General features: G+C 43.2%; 1 protein-coding gene across 1 annotated transcript in view; it reads right to left on the bottom strand.

Annotated features, from left to right (window-relative positions):
• The window catches only part of ADRA1B (adrenoceptor alpha 1B), a 94,017-nt gene extending 76,673 nt beyond the window's left edge, over positions 1 to 17,344 (bottom strand). The window contains exon 1 of the mRNA XM_044277921.1: positions 16,392 to 17,344. Coding sequence (XP_044133856.1) covers positions 16,392 to 17,334 — 943 coding nt within the window. The 5' untranslated portion in view covers positions 17,335 to 17,344. The remainder of the gene's footprint in view (positions 1 to 16,391) is intronic.
• Between the last annotated feature and the right edge of the window lie 1,178 nt (positions 17,345 to 18,522).

Here is an 18,522-nt window from a genome sequence, read left to right as displayed (position 1 = left end):
CATAAAGGGGAGGGGGTGTCCCATGGTTCAATTGGGAAGATTGCATAATTTATTCAGAGGGACTCAGGGAGCATTTGGCCTGCCTACTACCTAACACTGCACGGCCCAGGAGAGCATCAGAGTGAATAACTACTACTGCTATTATTGCTACTACCACTTCTATCCTCTCCCTTCCCGGGCTCACTGCAGTGACTGGACAAGCAGCCTAAATTTTCTTACTACTTTATAGCTGGAAGCACACTTCTATTTGTTAACAATCTATTTAACAATGGGTTTGTTACACCAGACAACCCCCTTTTGGGTGCATTCACTTGACCATATGTATTTCGAGGTCCACAAGACGCGAAAAATATGGATAACATCCGTTTTGCATTGTTTTGTTTTTTGCGGACTCATTGTAGCATTGTAGCAAGAATAGGACATGTTCTCTCTCTTTTGCAGGACTGCGGAATGGACATACGGATGCGAAAGCACATTTTTTCGCGCACCCACTGAAGTTAATGAATCTGCACCTATCTGTAAAAAATCCAGATTGGATGTGGACCAAAAATACGGTCGTGTGAATGGGGCCTTAAGCAATGTATGTGCTGAAACAATTGCAGTTCTTTCTTTAAGTCTGAGAAAAGTTCTTAAATGGAGGTTCATGTCTTTAACACATTTTCTGCGTCTGGCAAAGATATTTATTCCAGAGCCTTCTATGATATGATGACAATATATTCACTGTAACCCTTCTGGTACCAGCAGGACTTGTAGAGATGAACCCAGTGGAATTACAGGGGTTATGCATCTAAATGAAAAGCTATGAGACTATGGGCTTGATTTATCATAGACCGGCAGCGTACGTCGTGCTGCTGGATGCTGCGGCTAACTTATGACTAGGCATCTAGTCTGTGCACCTATACTGATATCTACTCTAATTCCTTGCATAAAAGATAATAAATGTGGCGGTTCCATTGGCACTGCCCACTCCCCACCCTCACCATGCTCCCTTTTAGGAAATGTGGTGAAGGCGGTGGAGAAACACCCCTTGTACAAAGTTTTTTGTGCAAATGGTGTTGAAAAAGTCGCAAACACGCATGCACAATTATTTTGCAGTGCCGACCATCGGATGCCGATCGCGACCCCATTCAAGTGAATGGGTCTGAGTTCCACATGCGGTGGCCCTACAGTTGGTGCCCGTGCATTGCTGACCGCAATTTGTGGTCCGCAGCACGGGCCCGGCCGGCATGCATAAGGCCTAACACACAGATAAAAAAGTACGTAAGAACGCACATGCATAGACAGAGGATGCAGTAGATGCAAGGCTCACTTAACAACTACGTGATTTGCTGTCTTGATCCAGGAAGCTTCTGTCTCGCAGAGCATGTTACAGATCGGGTTGGGGAAATAGAACTTAGGGCTCATGCACATGACCATATGGATTTTGGGATTTGCAAAACATGGATCCACAAAAAATACTGATGATGTCTGTGTGCAATCAGGTAATGTTCAGCCGGCACTCTGTCCAGGAGGCGTGGTGCACGTGTCCGAGATTCCAATCCCGCATATATTAGAAGAAGAGACCGGCACTCACTTGTACTTCTGCGAATAAAATCTTTTATTCGTCACATATAAGATACAGTTTCTGTGACGCGCGTTTCGGCTCACAATACGAGCCTTTCTCAAACAGATATGGCATACACATGATACAATGTACACGATTTAAATAGACCGCCAAAGCGGAAATGACATCAAGTAACCATGGTGATCAATTAAACAAAAAGAAGCAAAAACAGAAACATGTGAGGAAACAGCCCAACTGCAGCAGCATCAATCAAGACAAAATCGATATATGTGAAATTCTCCAAAAATTTAACTTCCAAGTCAGATGATGTGTGCAGTCCGTATTTTGCAGAATGAAACAGCTGGCCCCTAATAGAACAGTCCTATCCTTGTCCGTAATACGGACAATAATAGGATATGTTCAATTGTTTTGCAGAATGGACATACGGAAACTGAATGCACACGGAGTAACTTCCGTTTTTTTTTTTGCATTGAAATAAATGGTTCTGCATACGATCTGCAAAAAGAATGGAACGAACATGGAAACAAAATACTATCGTGTGCATGAGCCCTAACACAGAGGTCTCAGGGACTCACCACCACCACCTCAGAAGAGATCGAGGGTAAGAAGGCCTCCTATTCAGTCCTGTATTCCCTTCCACAGACTCCACATACGCACTCAGCACAGATGTCTCACAATCACTGCTTGCCACACCAGTGGTAGGAAGTTACTCCCAGCTGAGCTCAGAATAGATGTTCACTTTCTCATAGGTATTCACACCATGCGGTGTTAGATCTTATCCAGCAGGGAGTCACTAGGCGGAATAAGAAGATGCAGATTGACAGGCACAGTTAAAATCATGTTTTATCCATAGACACAAAAGTCCCAAGTATAAACATTGCTAAAACGCCCGACCCGTACTATCGGCTTCTTCTGGGGCATACACAGTACATGTTTCAATCCACCTTTCATAGGTAACAGTACATCAAATAAAAACAAATAAAAATGTTCAAGCATATCATAAAAAAATTCCATATTCACCTTAAAAAAATCCAGAAAACACACAGATTCAATATATGCATGAATGCAGAACTTATACAGTCATGTGAAAAAATTAGGACACCCTTTGAAAGCATGTGGTTTTTTGTAACATTTTTAATAAAAGGTTATTTCATCTCCGTTTCAACAATACAGAGAGATTAAAGTAATCCAACTAAACAAAGAAAACTGAAGAAAAGTCTTTTCAAGATCTTCTGTAAATGTCATTCTACAAAAATGCCTATTCTAACTGAGGAAAAAGATAGGACACCCTTGCCCCTAATAGCGAGTGTTACCTCCTTTGGCTGAAATAACTGCAGTGAGACGGTTCTTGTAGCCATCTACCAGTCTTCGACATCGGTCTGAGGAAATCTTACCCCACTCCTCAATGCAGAACTTTTTCAGCTGTGAGATGTTTGAGGGGTTTCTTGCACGTACAGCCCTTTTCAAGTCACCCCACAGCATCTCAATGGGATTCAAATCTGGACTTTGACTTGGCCATTCCAGGACTCTCCATTTCTTCTTTTTCAGCCAATCTTTGGTTGATTTACTAGTATGTTTTGGGTCATTGTCATGTTGCATGGTCCAGTTCCGCTTCAGCTTTAATTTTCTAACTGATGGTCTCACATGTTCTTCAAGCAACTTCTGATACACAGTAGAATTCATCGTGGATTCTATGATGGTGAGCTGACCAGGTCCTGCTGCAGCAAAGCAGCCCCAAACCATGACACTTCCACCTCCATGCTTCACAGTTGGTATGAGGTTCTTTTCTTGGAAGGCTGTGTTTGGTTTACGCCAAACATGTCCTCTGCTGTTGTGTCCAAATAATTCAATTTTGGACTCATCTGTCCAAAGAACATTATTCCAGAAGTCCTGGTCTTTGTCAACTTTATCTCTGGCAAATGTCAGTCTGGCCTCGATGTTTCTCTTGGAAAGCAAAGGTTTCCTCCTTGCACACCTCCCATGCAAGTTAAACTTGTACAGTCTCTTTCTGATTGTAGAGGCATGTACTTCTACATCAACAGTAGCCAGAGCCTGCTGTAGTTCTCGAGATGACACTTTGGAGACCTCTTTTAGCATCTTGCGGTCTGCTCTTGGGGTGAACTTGCTGGGGCGACCAGTCCTGGGCATGTTGGCAGTTGTTTTGAAAGCCCTCCACTTGTAGACTATCTTCCGGACAGTGGAATGGCTGATTTCAAAATCTTTTGAGATCTTTTTAAATCCCTTCCCAGACTCATAGGCTGCTACAATCTTTTTTCTGAAGTCCTCTGACAGCTCTTTTGCTCTCACCATGGTGCTCACTCTCACTTCAACAGTCAGGAGCACACCAAACTAAATGTCTGAGGTTTAAATAGGGCAAGCCTCATTCAACATGCAGAGTAACGATCTACTAATTATGTGCACCTGGTGTGATATACCTGTGTGAGATCTGAGCCAATTTAAGAGGGAATACATGTGAGGGTGTCCTATCTTTTTCCTCAGTTAGAATAGGCATTTTTGTAGAATGACATTTACAGAAGATCTTGAAAAGACTTTTCTTCAGTTTTCTTTGTTTAGTTGGATTACTTTAATCTCTCTGTATTGTTGAAACGGAGATGAAATAACCTTTTATTAAAAATGTTACAAAAAACCACATGCTTTCAAAGGGTGTCCTAATTTTTTCACATGACTGTATGTAAAAACAAGACTGCTTGCATAGCAGCCATAGACCTATTTTAATTGATTGATTGTTTTTGTTTAGTTGTAAAACATGGAAATATATACAGTATATACCGGTATACAAAAAACAACACCTTATATCCTTATTTTTTTTAAATAATATTATTCTACATTTTTTTATTTATTTTCATTTCAAAGTCAATATTCAGACCCCCAAGAGATTTATTTTTTCATTTTTATCCTCACCTCTACAATTTTCACATACTTTTTTCAAACTCTAAAAACGCATTTCTGACGAATTTGATTGGTTTCCCTATTTATAAAAGTTGCCTATAAAAGGTGGATTGGAACATGTGCTGTGTATGCCCCATGAGAAGCAGATAGTCGGGCGGAACCCTGGGTCAGGCGTTTTAGCAGGAGTTTTGTATGTATAGATTAAACCTATGATTTTAACTGTGTGCCTGTCATCTCCTTGCTTATTCCGCCTAGTGACTCCCTGCTGGATAAGATCTAACACCGCATGGTGTGAACACCTATGAGAAAGTGAACATCTATTCTGAGCTCAGCCGGGAGTAACTTCCTACCACTGGTGTGTCAAGCAGTGATTGTGAGAAATCTGTGCCAAGCGTGTAAGTCAGTGAAAGGAGATACAGTACTGATTAGGAGGCCTTTGTACCCTCGATCTCTTCTGAGGTGGTTGTGATGAGTCCCTGAGTAGTGTTGAGCGAACCTGTGGTTTCAAGTTTGGCGTTCCAGGTTTCGGTTTGGGTTATCTAAGAATTCGGTTATGGATTCCGCTACCACGGACCATAACTTATAGTCCGTGGCAGCGGAATCTATAATGGATTCACCACTGTTGGCAGAGGTGTGTTTAGGGGGGGGGGGGCATGTGCCCTGGATGCTGGGGGAGTGCCAACAAGCCACTTTACTTCCCAACATTTTTGTGTAATCACCACTAGAGGGGGGTCAGTTCAAAAAGTTTTTAAAACTTTCATAGCTGTATAAATTCCTGAGCACTGAGCTCCCCCTAGTGGTGGCTGCAGGCAGACAGGTTGATAATATACCGTGTAAGGGGAAAACAGATGAATAATAGCTGTATAGCTGAGATTTATCAATATATTTAAACTAATTATCTCCGAAATGCATGATGACGCTCTCCTTTTTTTATTCTTCCATGCATGCTATTTCTTAAAAGGGGGACATTTTTATAGCCTCGGGTAATGGTTGCATACCATAGAAGCAGATCATGTGGCTACTATGGGGCCCCTAGAAAAAGGATACAGGTTACAAATATGGGTATCAAAACATATCAAACATAGGTATGAGAAATTAAGCCAGCGATTTTGGAAAAGGAGGGAAAAAAGCCCCATGTGCTATCCCAAATGGTTAGGGTTGTGGTGGTGTTAACCAGCACTATAAGGGTGCACTATTGAAGCTCTGTTATAGGTTCCACTCCTCCATGTACACCCTTGGCCCTTGGCTTCAGGGTATATTCACACAATACCTATAGCATCAACACCTAATCTGAAAGCCTAGCAATTATTGAGAGGCTGAAATTGAATTTACTGTCGACTTGGTGTACAATTTATTTTACACATTGATCTTTTAGTTGATGAGTTCCTTGCTGTTATTAATTGAGTAAAATGACAGAACAGCATGGGAGCTGATTAATAAGCATTCAGTAAAGATACATGGGTTACACAGATACAAAAAGTACTTAAAGGGAACCTGTCACCTGGATTTTGGGTATAGAGCTGAGGACATGGGCTGCTAGATAGCCGCTAGCACATCCGCAATACCCAGTCCCCATAGCTCTGTGTGCTTTTATTTTGTCAAAAAAACGATTTGATACATATGCAAATTAACCTGAGATGAGTCCTGTACGTGAGATGAGTCAGGGACAGGACTCATCTCAGGGTAATTTGCATATGTATCAAATCGTTTTTTTGACACAATAAAAGCACACAGAGCTATGGGGACTGTGGGTATTGCGGATGTGCTAGCGGCCATCTAGCAACCCATGTCCCCAGCTCTATACACAAAATCCCAGTGACAGGTTCCCTTTAAAGAGGTATTCTCATCTCAGCCATTTCTAGTATATCCACAGGATATGCCATGTCTGGAAGGTATCGGTCATTAGGCTGCAGGGTTGGACTGGCCCACCAGAGGACCTGAGGATGCTCCAGTGGGCCCAAGATCTGACAATAATGGACCCATAATAAAAGAGGGCCCTTAAAGTTCTATATCCACAGAGGTTGGGTCCTCAGAATTATTTCCTCTGGTGGGCCCAAGAGGACTTTAGTCAGACGCTGTGAGGTAGCCATGGAGCCCCATTCTTAACAAAGACTTTGCTACTGAAGTTTTGAAGGCTACATCCTTTCAGAAAAATTAAAGCAGACCACACCTGGTAGCTAGCCAGTTTTAGTTCTCCATGTGACAAGCACACACACTTAGAATGTTGACTACATGGACAAAATGGACGAACATTTCCTGAGCGACTTCTACTAAACATGTCCTCCCTTAGGGCTGTTTCACACGAGCGGATGCCGTGCGTGACATCCGCTCCGTGAATGAGAGCCAAGACCCGATGCAGACTGCAAAGGCACGGAGCATTAACATGATTGATAATGCTCCGTGCCTCTCTGTGACCTCTTTACTGCGAAATCACAAAGAGATAAAGTTGTCATTGTGATTTCGTAGTAAAGAGGTCACAGAGAGGCACGGAGCATTATCAGTCATGTTACTGCTCCGTGCCTCTGCAGTCTGCATCGGGTCTTGGCTGTCATTCACGGAGCGGATGTCACGCACGGCATCCGCTCGTGTGAAACAGCCCTTAGTGTTCATTCAGACGACAGTTTCCGATTTTGTGGTCTGCAAATTACGGATCTGCAAAAAATGAATACCGACTCTTGCAGCACAGAAGGGCCAGCCATATGATAGAAATGCCTATTCTTGTCCACAAATGCAGACAAGAATAGGACATGTTCTATCTTTTTTGTGGGGCCACGGAATGGAAGTACAGATGCAGACAGTACACTTGAAATGAATGGGTCTGCATATGTTCCGCTAACGTTCCACTAAATATACGGTCATGTGAATGGGCCCTTAGGATTGAGGTCCACCCCACTGTGTGGCTTGCTGCTGTCTTCTAGACCAGTATATCTGTGGCATGTCTAGCAGACAGCCCACACATTTTTCACTAGTGCAGGAGAATGCTGCTTATATGACAGGAGGAAAAGGACTTATAAAAGGCTTAATGATTCTACCAATGCCTCTCCCTCCTTTAGTGTCATCCACACTGCAGCCCACAGGGTGCAAAGGGTTGGAAATCACAGATGCCGGCACATTAACCCCTGCACGGCCAATGTCAGCACTGATCGCGGCATGTGCGGGGTGTCCATCAAGTCCCCACGCTGCTGTGACGGGGACCCGATGGCAGGGAAGGTAGCCCGATGCCTTCCTTAGGCATCGTGACTGCCTTCCGGGAGGGCCTGTGAAATCCAGCCCCCTGTATTACACTGGTAATACATGTACAGCCAATGCATTACAATACAGAATTATTTTAATGCTTTGTAAAGGGGCTCAGACCCCCAAAAGTTTAAGTCCCAGGGGGGACAAAAAAAATTTGAAAAAAGTTTAAAAATTAAAGGTTTCCCAAAAAATATTAATATTTTCAATTAGAAAAATAAAGAGTCCTTTTACCAAAATAAAGTTAATTTAAAAAAAATTAAAATAGTTTTTTTTTTTTTTTTTTACATATTATGCATTGACGTGTCTGTATCGAACGTCTCTATAAAAATATCACATGACCTAACCTTAATAAAACCTGCTAACTAAAAATTTTTTGGGGCACATTACATCACTAAAAGTGCAGCACCAAACGATCAAAAAGGCGTATGACCCCCAAAATAGTACCAATAAAAACATTACCTCATCAAGCAAAAAATTAGACATGGGCAACAACAACAAAAAAACTTTGACACCACTGAAAGCAGCAACAGGTTCTTTGTTTTCAGCATGAATGTGCTCCCATACATACAAAATGCAATATTTTCATTTGAGAAAATAGTTTATCGATTGTATTTTACGTTTGTACAGCCCACAATAAATTAGTACGACATTAGCTACACACGCTGCCTGCTGCGGTCTGCTCTCAGTTTCCATATCAGGCACATCAAGTCTAGAGAAGAACACTGCGGTAACGCAGCCGGCCGCGCCGTGTGCTGATTCCTCCAAGCCAGAGGGCAGCAGGACTGGCATGGTTTAGCAACGGCTCTGTCATTCTCCTTTTGTCTGTGAAGAGGCATGGTTACCGCGGATCGCACGACCATACATGATCAGCGTCACACACATGCCATGCTCCAGCCGTCCTCTGCCCGTCAGAGCATAGAAGCCAGTAAGGAACCAGCTTGCCTCGGCCCGGGTGCGGCTCTGCCGCCGGGATCAGTTCCCCTCCTTTGGTGACAACTCAGTCACGATCCCCGGCTGCTATCAGGTTCCTCAGGGGCTGCCTCCAGTGCGCAGGCCGGATCATCGATCGTAGGTCATGCTGTAGAATAAGCCTTTAACTGCGAGGCTTGGCTACACCTAGGGGGTAGTGTTTCACACAACCCATGGCAGACTTCACCAGGAAGGGGCTGACAGGTACCGTGGAGCACCTACATTGTCATCCTGCAGAGCGCAGTTTGTAGTCTGTTTTGAAGGCACAATGTGTTCTCGAGTTACATAGAACAGCCGGGAAACTTACCCCACAAAACAAATGCAGCTTTGCTTCATCTTTGTGGACTTGACATAGAAATTTATATTCCCTTAAGTTCAACGTACAGTAATCCGGTCCTCTACAATGCAGATTTCTGGAGCTTCCAGGGAGAGATGGGGTACATAGATAGATTATAGCATGATGGACAACATGTATATATCTATCTACCCCCTCTCTCCCTGGAAGCCCTGCATTATTTTCCCCCTCAAGACATCTGCATTGTTTAGGACCGGATTACTGTATTTTTATAATGAATTTAGAGGAATATGAATTTATATGTCAAGTCCACAAAGATTAAGCAAAGCTACATTCTTTTTGTGGGGTAAGTTTACCGACAGTTCTATGCAACTCCACAGCACATGTTGCCTTCAAAAGAGACTACAAACTGCGCTCTGCTGGATGACAGTGTCGGTGCTCCCCTGTGCCTGTCAGCCCCTTCCTGGTGAAGTCTGCCCCGGGCTGTGTGACACTACCCTTGTGTGTAGCCAAGCCTCACAGCTAAAGGCTTATTCTGTAGCATGACCTGCAACCGATGATCCTGGCTGCACACTGAAGGCAGCCGCTGAGGACACCGCCTGCAGCCCGGGACCGTGACAGAGTCATCACCAAGGGGAGGGGGACTGATCCCGGCGGCAGAGCCGGGGACACTTTCACTCCCGGGCCGAGGCAAGCTGGTTCCTCACTGGCTTCTGTGCTCTCTGACGGGCAGAAGACGGCTGGGTGCTGCCGATGGCTGGAACCCGGAGTGTGTGTGGTGCTGATCATGTATAGGTCATGCGAGCGTTGGTAACCATGACTTTTGATAGACAAAAGGAGGATGAGAGAGCCGCTGCTAAACCTCGCCAGTCCTGCTGTCCTCTGGCTAGGAGGAATCAGCACACGACGCGGCAGGCTGCGTTACCGCAGTGTTCTTTTCCAGACTTGACTCACTTGACATTTAAGATATAATGTTGCTACTAATGTTTATGCACTACTGTTCTAGCGCCCGTTATTCAATAAATAAATAAAAGATTTAATAAATTAATGAAAAAAAGATAAATAAACTGAAAGATAAAAAAAACTTGTTGCCAATTTTTTTTTCAATAAATTCAACAATAGAGAAATATATAAATAAAGTCATCAATAAACAAAATACTTAAATAAATTCACAGAAATATCTAAATAAAGTTATCAATGAATAAATAAATAAATATATTTTAAAAATTCACCATATATTAATAATTACAAAAATAAAATCATCAATAAATACATAAATAAATGTATCAATATGTCTTTTGTCTGTGAAATAAAAAGCTACACTATACTATATCTCTATCTAACCTACACTACACTCTGCACTAAACCCTATCAGCTACACTATTAACTAATTACCGGTAACCTACACTATCTCACACTACCTACCTATCTGGACGCTGCACACGTGCCATGGTTTTGGTCCTCATATCATAAGAAAAGAGACTTTTTTTCCAACAATATTTTACGTATTTTATCGCGTGGTATCGATTTTATCGTATGGTATCGATTTTATTGATTGGCACTGTTTTTATTGTATGGATTTTTATTTGTATTTCTTGTTTATTGTATATTAAATTAATTGTTTGGTTCCAAGTACAAGTGAGTGCCCAGCTTCCTATATGCCATTATTTCTTTAGTATAGTGGGTGAGTCTATATCAGCTGTGAGCACCACTGCTCTATGGTCTGACACTTTTGTGCAGCCTTACCATACTTTATATCTAAGTCCTCTTTCACACTTGTGTTGTCCAGATCCGTCGTGTACTCCATTTGCCGGAATTACACGCTGGATCCGGAAAAACGCAAGTGAACTGAAAGCATTTGAAGACAGATCCGTCTTCAAAATGCGTTCAGTGTTACTATGGCACCCAGGACGCTATTAAAGTCCTGGTTGCCATAGTAGTAGTGGGGAGCAGTATACTTACCGTCCGTGCGGCTCCCGGGGCGCTCCAGAATGACGTCAGAGCGCCCCATGCGCATGGATGACGTGATCCATGTGATCACGTCATCCATGCGTGTGGGGCGCCCTGACGTCACTGAAGCGCCCCGGGAGCCGCACGGACGGTAAGTATACTGCTCCCCCGCTCCCCACTACACTTTACCATGGCAAACAGGACTTTAGCGTCCCGGCAGCCATGGTAACCATTCAGAAAAAGCTAAACGTCGGATCCGGCAATGCGCCGAAACGACATTTAGCTTAAGGCCGGATCCGGATTAATGCCTTTCAATGGGCATTAATTCCGGATCCAGCCTTGCGGCAAGTCTTCAGGATTTTTGGCCGGAGCAAAAAGCGCAGCATGCTGCGGTATTTTCTCCGGCCAAAAAACTTTCCGTTCCGGAACTGAAGACATCCTGATGCATCCTGAACGGATTTCATTCCATTCAGAATGCATGGGGATAATCCTGATCAGGATTTTTCCGGCATAGAGCCCCGACGACGGAACTCTATGCCGGAAATTCTGGAAGTGCTGATATTCGAGATTAATATTCGAGATTCGAATATTCGCGCACAAAACTAGCAAATATAACACCCACTATATCATGATGGTTGCAGGAATTTAAAGAGGACCTGTAATATTAGTAACTATTTGCATTTCTCATGTAAAAACAATTCTAGATCATTTTTTTTTCATGGATGACATTTTATTTTCCTGCAAGAAGTTTAACTGAATGAATGCCAGCAGTTTGCAATATAGGTCCATGTGGGTGTTACCAGCTGGGGGAAGGGGGGGGGGGGGTGTCCTCGCACAGCCTGACACTGCAGGACTGATTGGATAATGTCAGACTGTGCAGGGACAACCCCCCCCCCCCCAACTGGTAACACCCAGATGGACCTTTATTGCAGACTGCTAGCAATTCATTCAGTTAAACTTGTAGTAGGAATATAAGAGGGACGGAATGACATCACATAGAATAGGTATTACATTGGGAATTAAAGTAGTTATGTCAGGAGAGGTGACAAGTTTTCTCTAAATGGGTATTCCGGTTATATAAAGTTATCTAATATTACCTATTAGATCCCTCCCTAGCAAACGAAACCCTAAAACAGTAGCACTAAAACACAGGCAAATACTTATTTTTTTGTTTCACAGACAAAAGACGCAGACAATCCTAGCACACAAAAACCTAAAACCCAGCAAAAGACTTTTTCACAGACTAAACAGACAGCAAAAGGCTACACTATACTATATCTCTATCTAACCTACACTACACACTGCACCAAACCCTATCAGCTACACTATTAACTAACTAACCTACACTATCTCACACTAACTATCTGGATTATATATACCGTATTTTTCGCCCCATAAGACGCACTCCTCCCCCCCAAAAGCGGGGGAAAGGTGCCCCTGCGTCTTATGGGGCGAATGCTGGCAATTTACATCGCAGTCTGCGATGCATTAGTGAGGAGGGACTGTAGTAGGCGGGGAGAGCGGCGGGGCCGTGTAGGCACTGTACTCTGGCCCCGCAGCTCAGTATGTACTGTATTATACGTAGTGTTAATCATCATATCTAAACTGAATAATGATGCGCTCCCCCTTCTCCCCCTGCTCCCCATGTGCTTACCAATACACATGTCACGCTCCGTAACTCACGGAGGTCACGTGCCTGCTCCGCCTGCTTTATGAATAAAGTAGGTGGAGCAGGCATGTGACCTCCGTGAGGTATGGCCGCCTGGCCTGCCTGCTAGCTGCTAGTGCTTACTACAGGAGCGTGACATGTGTATTGGTAAGCACATGGGGAGCAGGGGGAGAAGGGGGAGCGCATCATTATTCAGTTTAGATCTGATGATTAACACTATGTATAATACAGTACATACTGAGCGGCGGGGTCAGAGTACAGTGCCGCTCTCCCCGCCTACTACAGTCCCTCCCTAGGAATCTGTGGGTGGGATAATGATGGGGGGGGGGGGGGGGGGTCTGTGGATGGCATTATGATGGGGGGGATCTATGGATGGGACTGTTATGGGGGATCTGTGGATGACACATATAGAAGTGTCATCCACAGATCCACCACCCCATAACAGTACCATCCACAGATTCCCCCCATCATAATGCCATCCACAGATCCCCCACCATCATAGTGCCATCCACAGATCCCCCCACCATCATAATGCCATCCACAGACCCCCCATCATAATGCCATCCACATTTTCCTCCTCAAAAACCTAGGTGCGTCTTATGGGCCGGAGCGTCTTATAGAGCGAAAAATACGGTATATGACGGAGCTAACTAACTAATGTACCTAACAGTGGCATATACCGTAGGAAGCTGGGCACTCACTTGTACTTGGAACCAAACAATTCATAAATATACAATGAGCAAGGAATACAAATAAAAATCCATATAATAAAAACAGTGCCAATCAATAAAATCGATACCATACAATAAAATACATAAAAACTGTCCTGGGCTGAAACAATACTCCAAATAGTCTCTCTTCTTATGATATGAGGACCAAAACCATGGCACGTGTGCGGCGTCCCGCTATACAGGCCCAAAAAGTATCTCCAAAGTCAATTGCAACCGCAGCAATCTTTTTTTTTTTTGTGAGGGGGTCCCAGCTGGGGGGAGAGGGGGGGGGGGGTCCCTGCACAGCCTGACACTGGCAGCACTGAATGGATAATGTCAGACTGTGCAGGGACAACGCCCTCAACTGGTAACACCCAGATGGACCTTTATTGCAGACTGCTAGAAATTCATTCAGTTAAACTTCTAGTAGGAATATAAGAGGAACGGAATGGCATCACATAGAGTCATAAGAAAAGATCCTCCAGAATAGCTATTACATTGGGAAATAAAGTAGTTATGTCAGGAAAGGTGAGGTGAGTTTTCTTTAAATGGGTATTCCGGTTATATAAAGTTATCTAATATTACCTATTAGATCGGTGGTCGTTCCACTGTATGGAGCCCCAACAATCATGAAATCGGGGGCTCCATATGGCTGGAGCCCCCTGAAATGAACAGACTTCTCTGCCACTCCATTCATTTCTATGGGAGTTCCGGAGATAGCCGAGCACTGTACATCTGTGGATAGGGGATAACTTTATATAACCGAAATACCCCTTCAAGGGTACTTTCACCACTAGCGGCCCTTTCTTTTCCGGCACTGAGTTCCGTCCTAGGGGCTCTATACCGGAAAAGAACTGATCAGTTTTATCCTAATGCATTGTGAATGGAGAGTAATCCGTTCAGGATGCATCAGGATGTCTTCAGTCATGTCTTTTTGACTGATCAGGACGGAGATAATACCGCAGCATGCTGCGGTTTTATCTCTGGCCAAAAAAACTGAACACTTGCCTGAATGCCGGATCCGGCATTTTTTCCATAGGAATGTATTAGTGTCGTATCCAGCATTTAAAATACTGGCATGCCGGGTCCGTCCTGCGCAGACCGAAAAAAAATTACTAAAATAAATGCCGGATACGTTTTTCGGGATGACACCAGAAACATGGAGGATCCTGATCAGTCTTACAAATGCCATTAGTTGGCATACGTTTTGCCGGATCTGGCAGGCAGTTCCAGTGATGGAACTGCTTGCCGAATCACTCTGCCGCAAGTGTGAAAGTAGCCTAAGACTTTTTCAGTTTTAGGCCAGGAATCTTCACCCTGTGGCTATCAAATACACCCAGGACATGGAGAGACGGGTAGTTTTGCAACAAGTCAGAGACCCCTGATTTGAGCAATTGATATGCAGTGTATATAATACTTTACTGTCTCTGCGCTTTCCATTTTTAAGATTTTTCTCGTAAAGTTCAACAAAGAACTCATGGGAATATTTCCTTATAAATGAGTAATACACATATCACCATAAACAGACTTTTATGTACTGCGTAAACTTTGTGTCATACGCTGTCCTGTCCCGGAACTCGGCGTCAGAAATGACGAGAAGCTTTCTTTAGTCACAAGTCACTGGAATCATTGCACGTACCTTTATTTGGTCAACATGAGAGAATGTCTGCTGACTTTATGTCTGGGCTTAATTAAGAATAAGGGGCAATTATCTCTGTACATCTCTACAAAGGGCAGTCAATCATTAGCCGATAGCAGACAGCTACCTACAAGAACATGGGCAGAAGCAAAAGTCTAGGATTTATACGGATAAAAAAATAAATGACATTTCCCTGGTCAAATACTCAAAATGTCTTGGAGCACTACTTTCAATACAGTAGGTTTTCTACATGCCATAAAACCCTAGCAGAGACTTCCGAAAATATACTGAACAGGACTCTGCAAAGGGTTTTCAGGTTTACGTAAAGTTTAAAGGGGTTGACCCATTTCAGACATTGATGGCATATTGCTGGGTCCCGCTCCTATCTCCAGAAAGTGCCCCCCATGGCCACGTCTCCATTCCCCTGTATTGGAATGCTGGAAATTGCCGAGTTAGCGTTCCTTCACTTTGTGGAGCCTGTTCTGGAAATAGTACTGATCTCAGCAGAAAAATGAATAAGGGCTCATGCACACAAGTGTGTGTGCCCCGTGCCCGTATCCCACGGAAGCGATTCATAGTGCTTCCATGTGCTTCCGATCTGTGCCTCCGCTCCGTATCTTGAGGATTGCAGACCCATTCAAGTCAATGAGTCCGCATCCATGATACGGAGTGCACATGGCAGTTGCTCATATATTGCAGACCCACTGTCTGCGGTCCGCAATGCGGCCACAGGGCACACACATGTGTGTGCATGAGTCCTAAGGTTGTTTAGTCTACACAATGCTCTTTGAGCTAAACAACCTGGACTCCAGAAGTCACAGTACATTGTAACAGTAACATTTGTAGAGAAAGACCTGATGTACTTAGGTCACAGAATATTGGATCCTGGACTGGATACAATTTTGTCCACTTCTCAGCTGAGAACAGAACTACATAAGCAGGTTCTCATTCATTGACCACAAATGCATAAGAAGTTGAGGAACTTAAAACCAAGTATATTAGAAAGTTGTAGAACATTTCTCTATATAGTGATAAGAATTTACATAAATGCATAAACCTCAAAAAATCTTCGAAGAGTACTCCCAAGTGGTTCTCCTGTCATCACTGAAGACTACTAATTTTAGCAGTACAAGATAGGTGTCCTCAGTGCCTCAATTGCCTTCTATTATCTTTAATAAGTTGTCACATTGTCCTTGGAGATGATTCATATTGCTTAAAGCAAATCATTAATTTCCTAAGTAACATTTGGTTAAAGAAGTTATTTGACCCCACAGAGGACTCCAGGACCCAGTAAGAATTTATGATACCAATATTCTATGACCAAAATTAACATTACACAGAACATACTTTGGATGTTTCTGAAACCAAGTGTTCTCCTTGTTGCTTTTATAGCTAATAATAATAACAATAATAAGATTTTTTTTTTTTAACTAGCAAAAGGAACTTACCTAAAGGCAAAGCTATGAAGAATGGTAGCCAGCATAAGATGAACAAACCAACCACAATCCCCAGAGTCTTGGCTGCCTTCTTCTCCCTGGAGAATTTAAGTAATTTCAGAGATAAGGAACTGCGAGTCTGTTGGTTCTTGCCTTTGCTGTTGGATGATACATCATTCATGTTTCTGCAGTGAATTCTTAGGGTCAGCTCTTTGGAGTCCATCTTTTCTTTCATGACACCTGCTTCCAGGTTCTTAGTGATCCTCTTGGCCACCACATAAACTCTGCAATACATCACCAGGATGATAGTCAAGGGGATATAGAAGGAAACCAAAGATGAAACTATGGCATAAAATGTTTCTGTGGTGATATCACACACAGCCTCATTGGTATTAGTCTGCTGCTTCCATCCCAGTAATGGTCCAATGCAGATCACTAAAGCCAAGATCCAGACACCCAACAGAACTAGTATGACCCTTTTCCTTGTCACTATAGTGGGATACCGAAGCGAATAACGAACCCCAATGTACCTGTCTATAGAAATGGCGCAAAGACTGTAAATGGATGCTGTACAGCATAGAACATCCATGGCAGCCCAAATGTCACAAAATATCCTCCCAAATACCCAGAAGTCGGCAATCTCTAAGGTAGCAGAGAAGGGGAGCACTGTGGTGCTCAGCAACAAGTCAGCAATGGCCAGGTTGACTATCAAGTAGTTGGTTGGGATCCTCAGTTGCCTGTTGGTGACCACAGAGATGATGACCATAATGTTGCCCACTATTGCCACACAAAAGAAGGCTCCAAGAGTGAATCCAATGATCATAGCCCTTGTTAAGTCTATAGGTAAAGTACCATTGGTATCAGTGTGATCGTTGAGTAGGGAACTTGTATTGTTCCATGCTAAAGTCTCATGAAGTGATAAATTCTTACCATGCATCTCCAACAGGTATTCCATAGCTGGATAATTGGTACTTAGAAGCTGGCAATACCACCTTAAAGTGATTCAGGAATTACCCAAAAACTGTCAGGGTAGAAAGACATGTCCAACATCTGCTGAGGAGTCTTCTGTGTCCTTTGTAGTATTGCGCTTAGAGGAGAAGCACGTCTGCAAGCCACTGATGGAGAGCCTTATTACAGCTGGTCAGGAAGACTGAGCTGTAGGTGGGATGACATGTTGCTCCAGCAACTAACTGCACGTCTCAGGGATCTTAAGAAAATCGCTTTTAGCAGCTGCCTTTCTCTGAAGTGACATCACAGCAAAATGTCAGATTCTAATAAGCGGCCACTAGAGGGCGCTGCGACTCAAACAAAAACTCATTAACTGGCTGCCTAGAAGGTTAGTGACAGCTGCAGTCAAAGTTGGATCTTGCATTTTAATTATTATCTTCTTCGCCTGAGGGGTCAGCACTATATTACACAATAACAGACTACACCACCTGAGTAATTTAGTGGTTAACTTTGTCCTAGGGGAGAGCCAGGTCTGAAGATTTAAGAAATTGGTTGCATTCTATAATGTAGTTTTTACACCTCCATGATAGATAGATAGATAGATACAAATGTGTAAGGACAGAATGGTTACAAACAGTACACATATATGAGACTGATACAGCAGATGCATTTTAAAGCAAAGGAGTGATAGTAATAAAACTAGATAGATAGATAATAGAGAGATACAGTCAGGTCCATAAATATTGGGACACTGAAACAATTCTAACATTTTTGGCTCTATACACCACCACAATGGATTTGAAATGGAACGAACAAGATGTGCTTTACCTGCAGACTGTCAGCTTTAATGTGAGGGTATTTACATCCAAATCAGGTGAACGGTGTAGGAATTACAACAGTTTGCATGTGTGCCTCCCACTTGTTGGGGATTAGTAATAGTGGACGCATAGGTCTATCAGTCTTATACATCATTGTAATGTATAGGGTACCATCCATGTATGTCAAGAGAAGAAAATCAGACCCTCTTCTGAAATCAAATTTCTAAATCAGATCTTGGTATAAGGGTCCAGCAGAGGATACCCACAAGAAGATCCTCTGCTGGACCCTGGTTCTGATACGATAACCTTAGCCATATGGTTCTGCAGAGGACAGCCACCATGCTGGGATTTATCACTTTGTTGTGGGTTTTTTTCAG

Source organism: Bufo gargarizans, chromosome 2 (assembly GCF_014858855.1).
Source record: "Bufo gargarizans isolate SCDJY-AF-19 chromosome 2, ASM1485885v1, whole genome shotgun sequence".
Lineage (NCBI taxonomy): Eukaryota > Metazoa > Chordata > Amphibia > Anura > Bufonidae > Bufo > Bufo gargarizans.
This window is presented reverse-complemented; position numbering and strand designations above follow the sequence as displayed.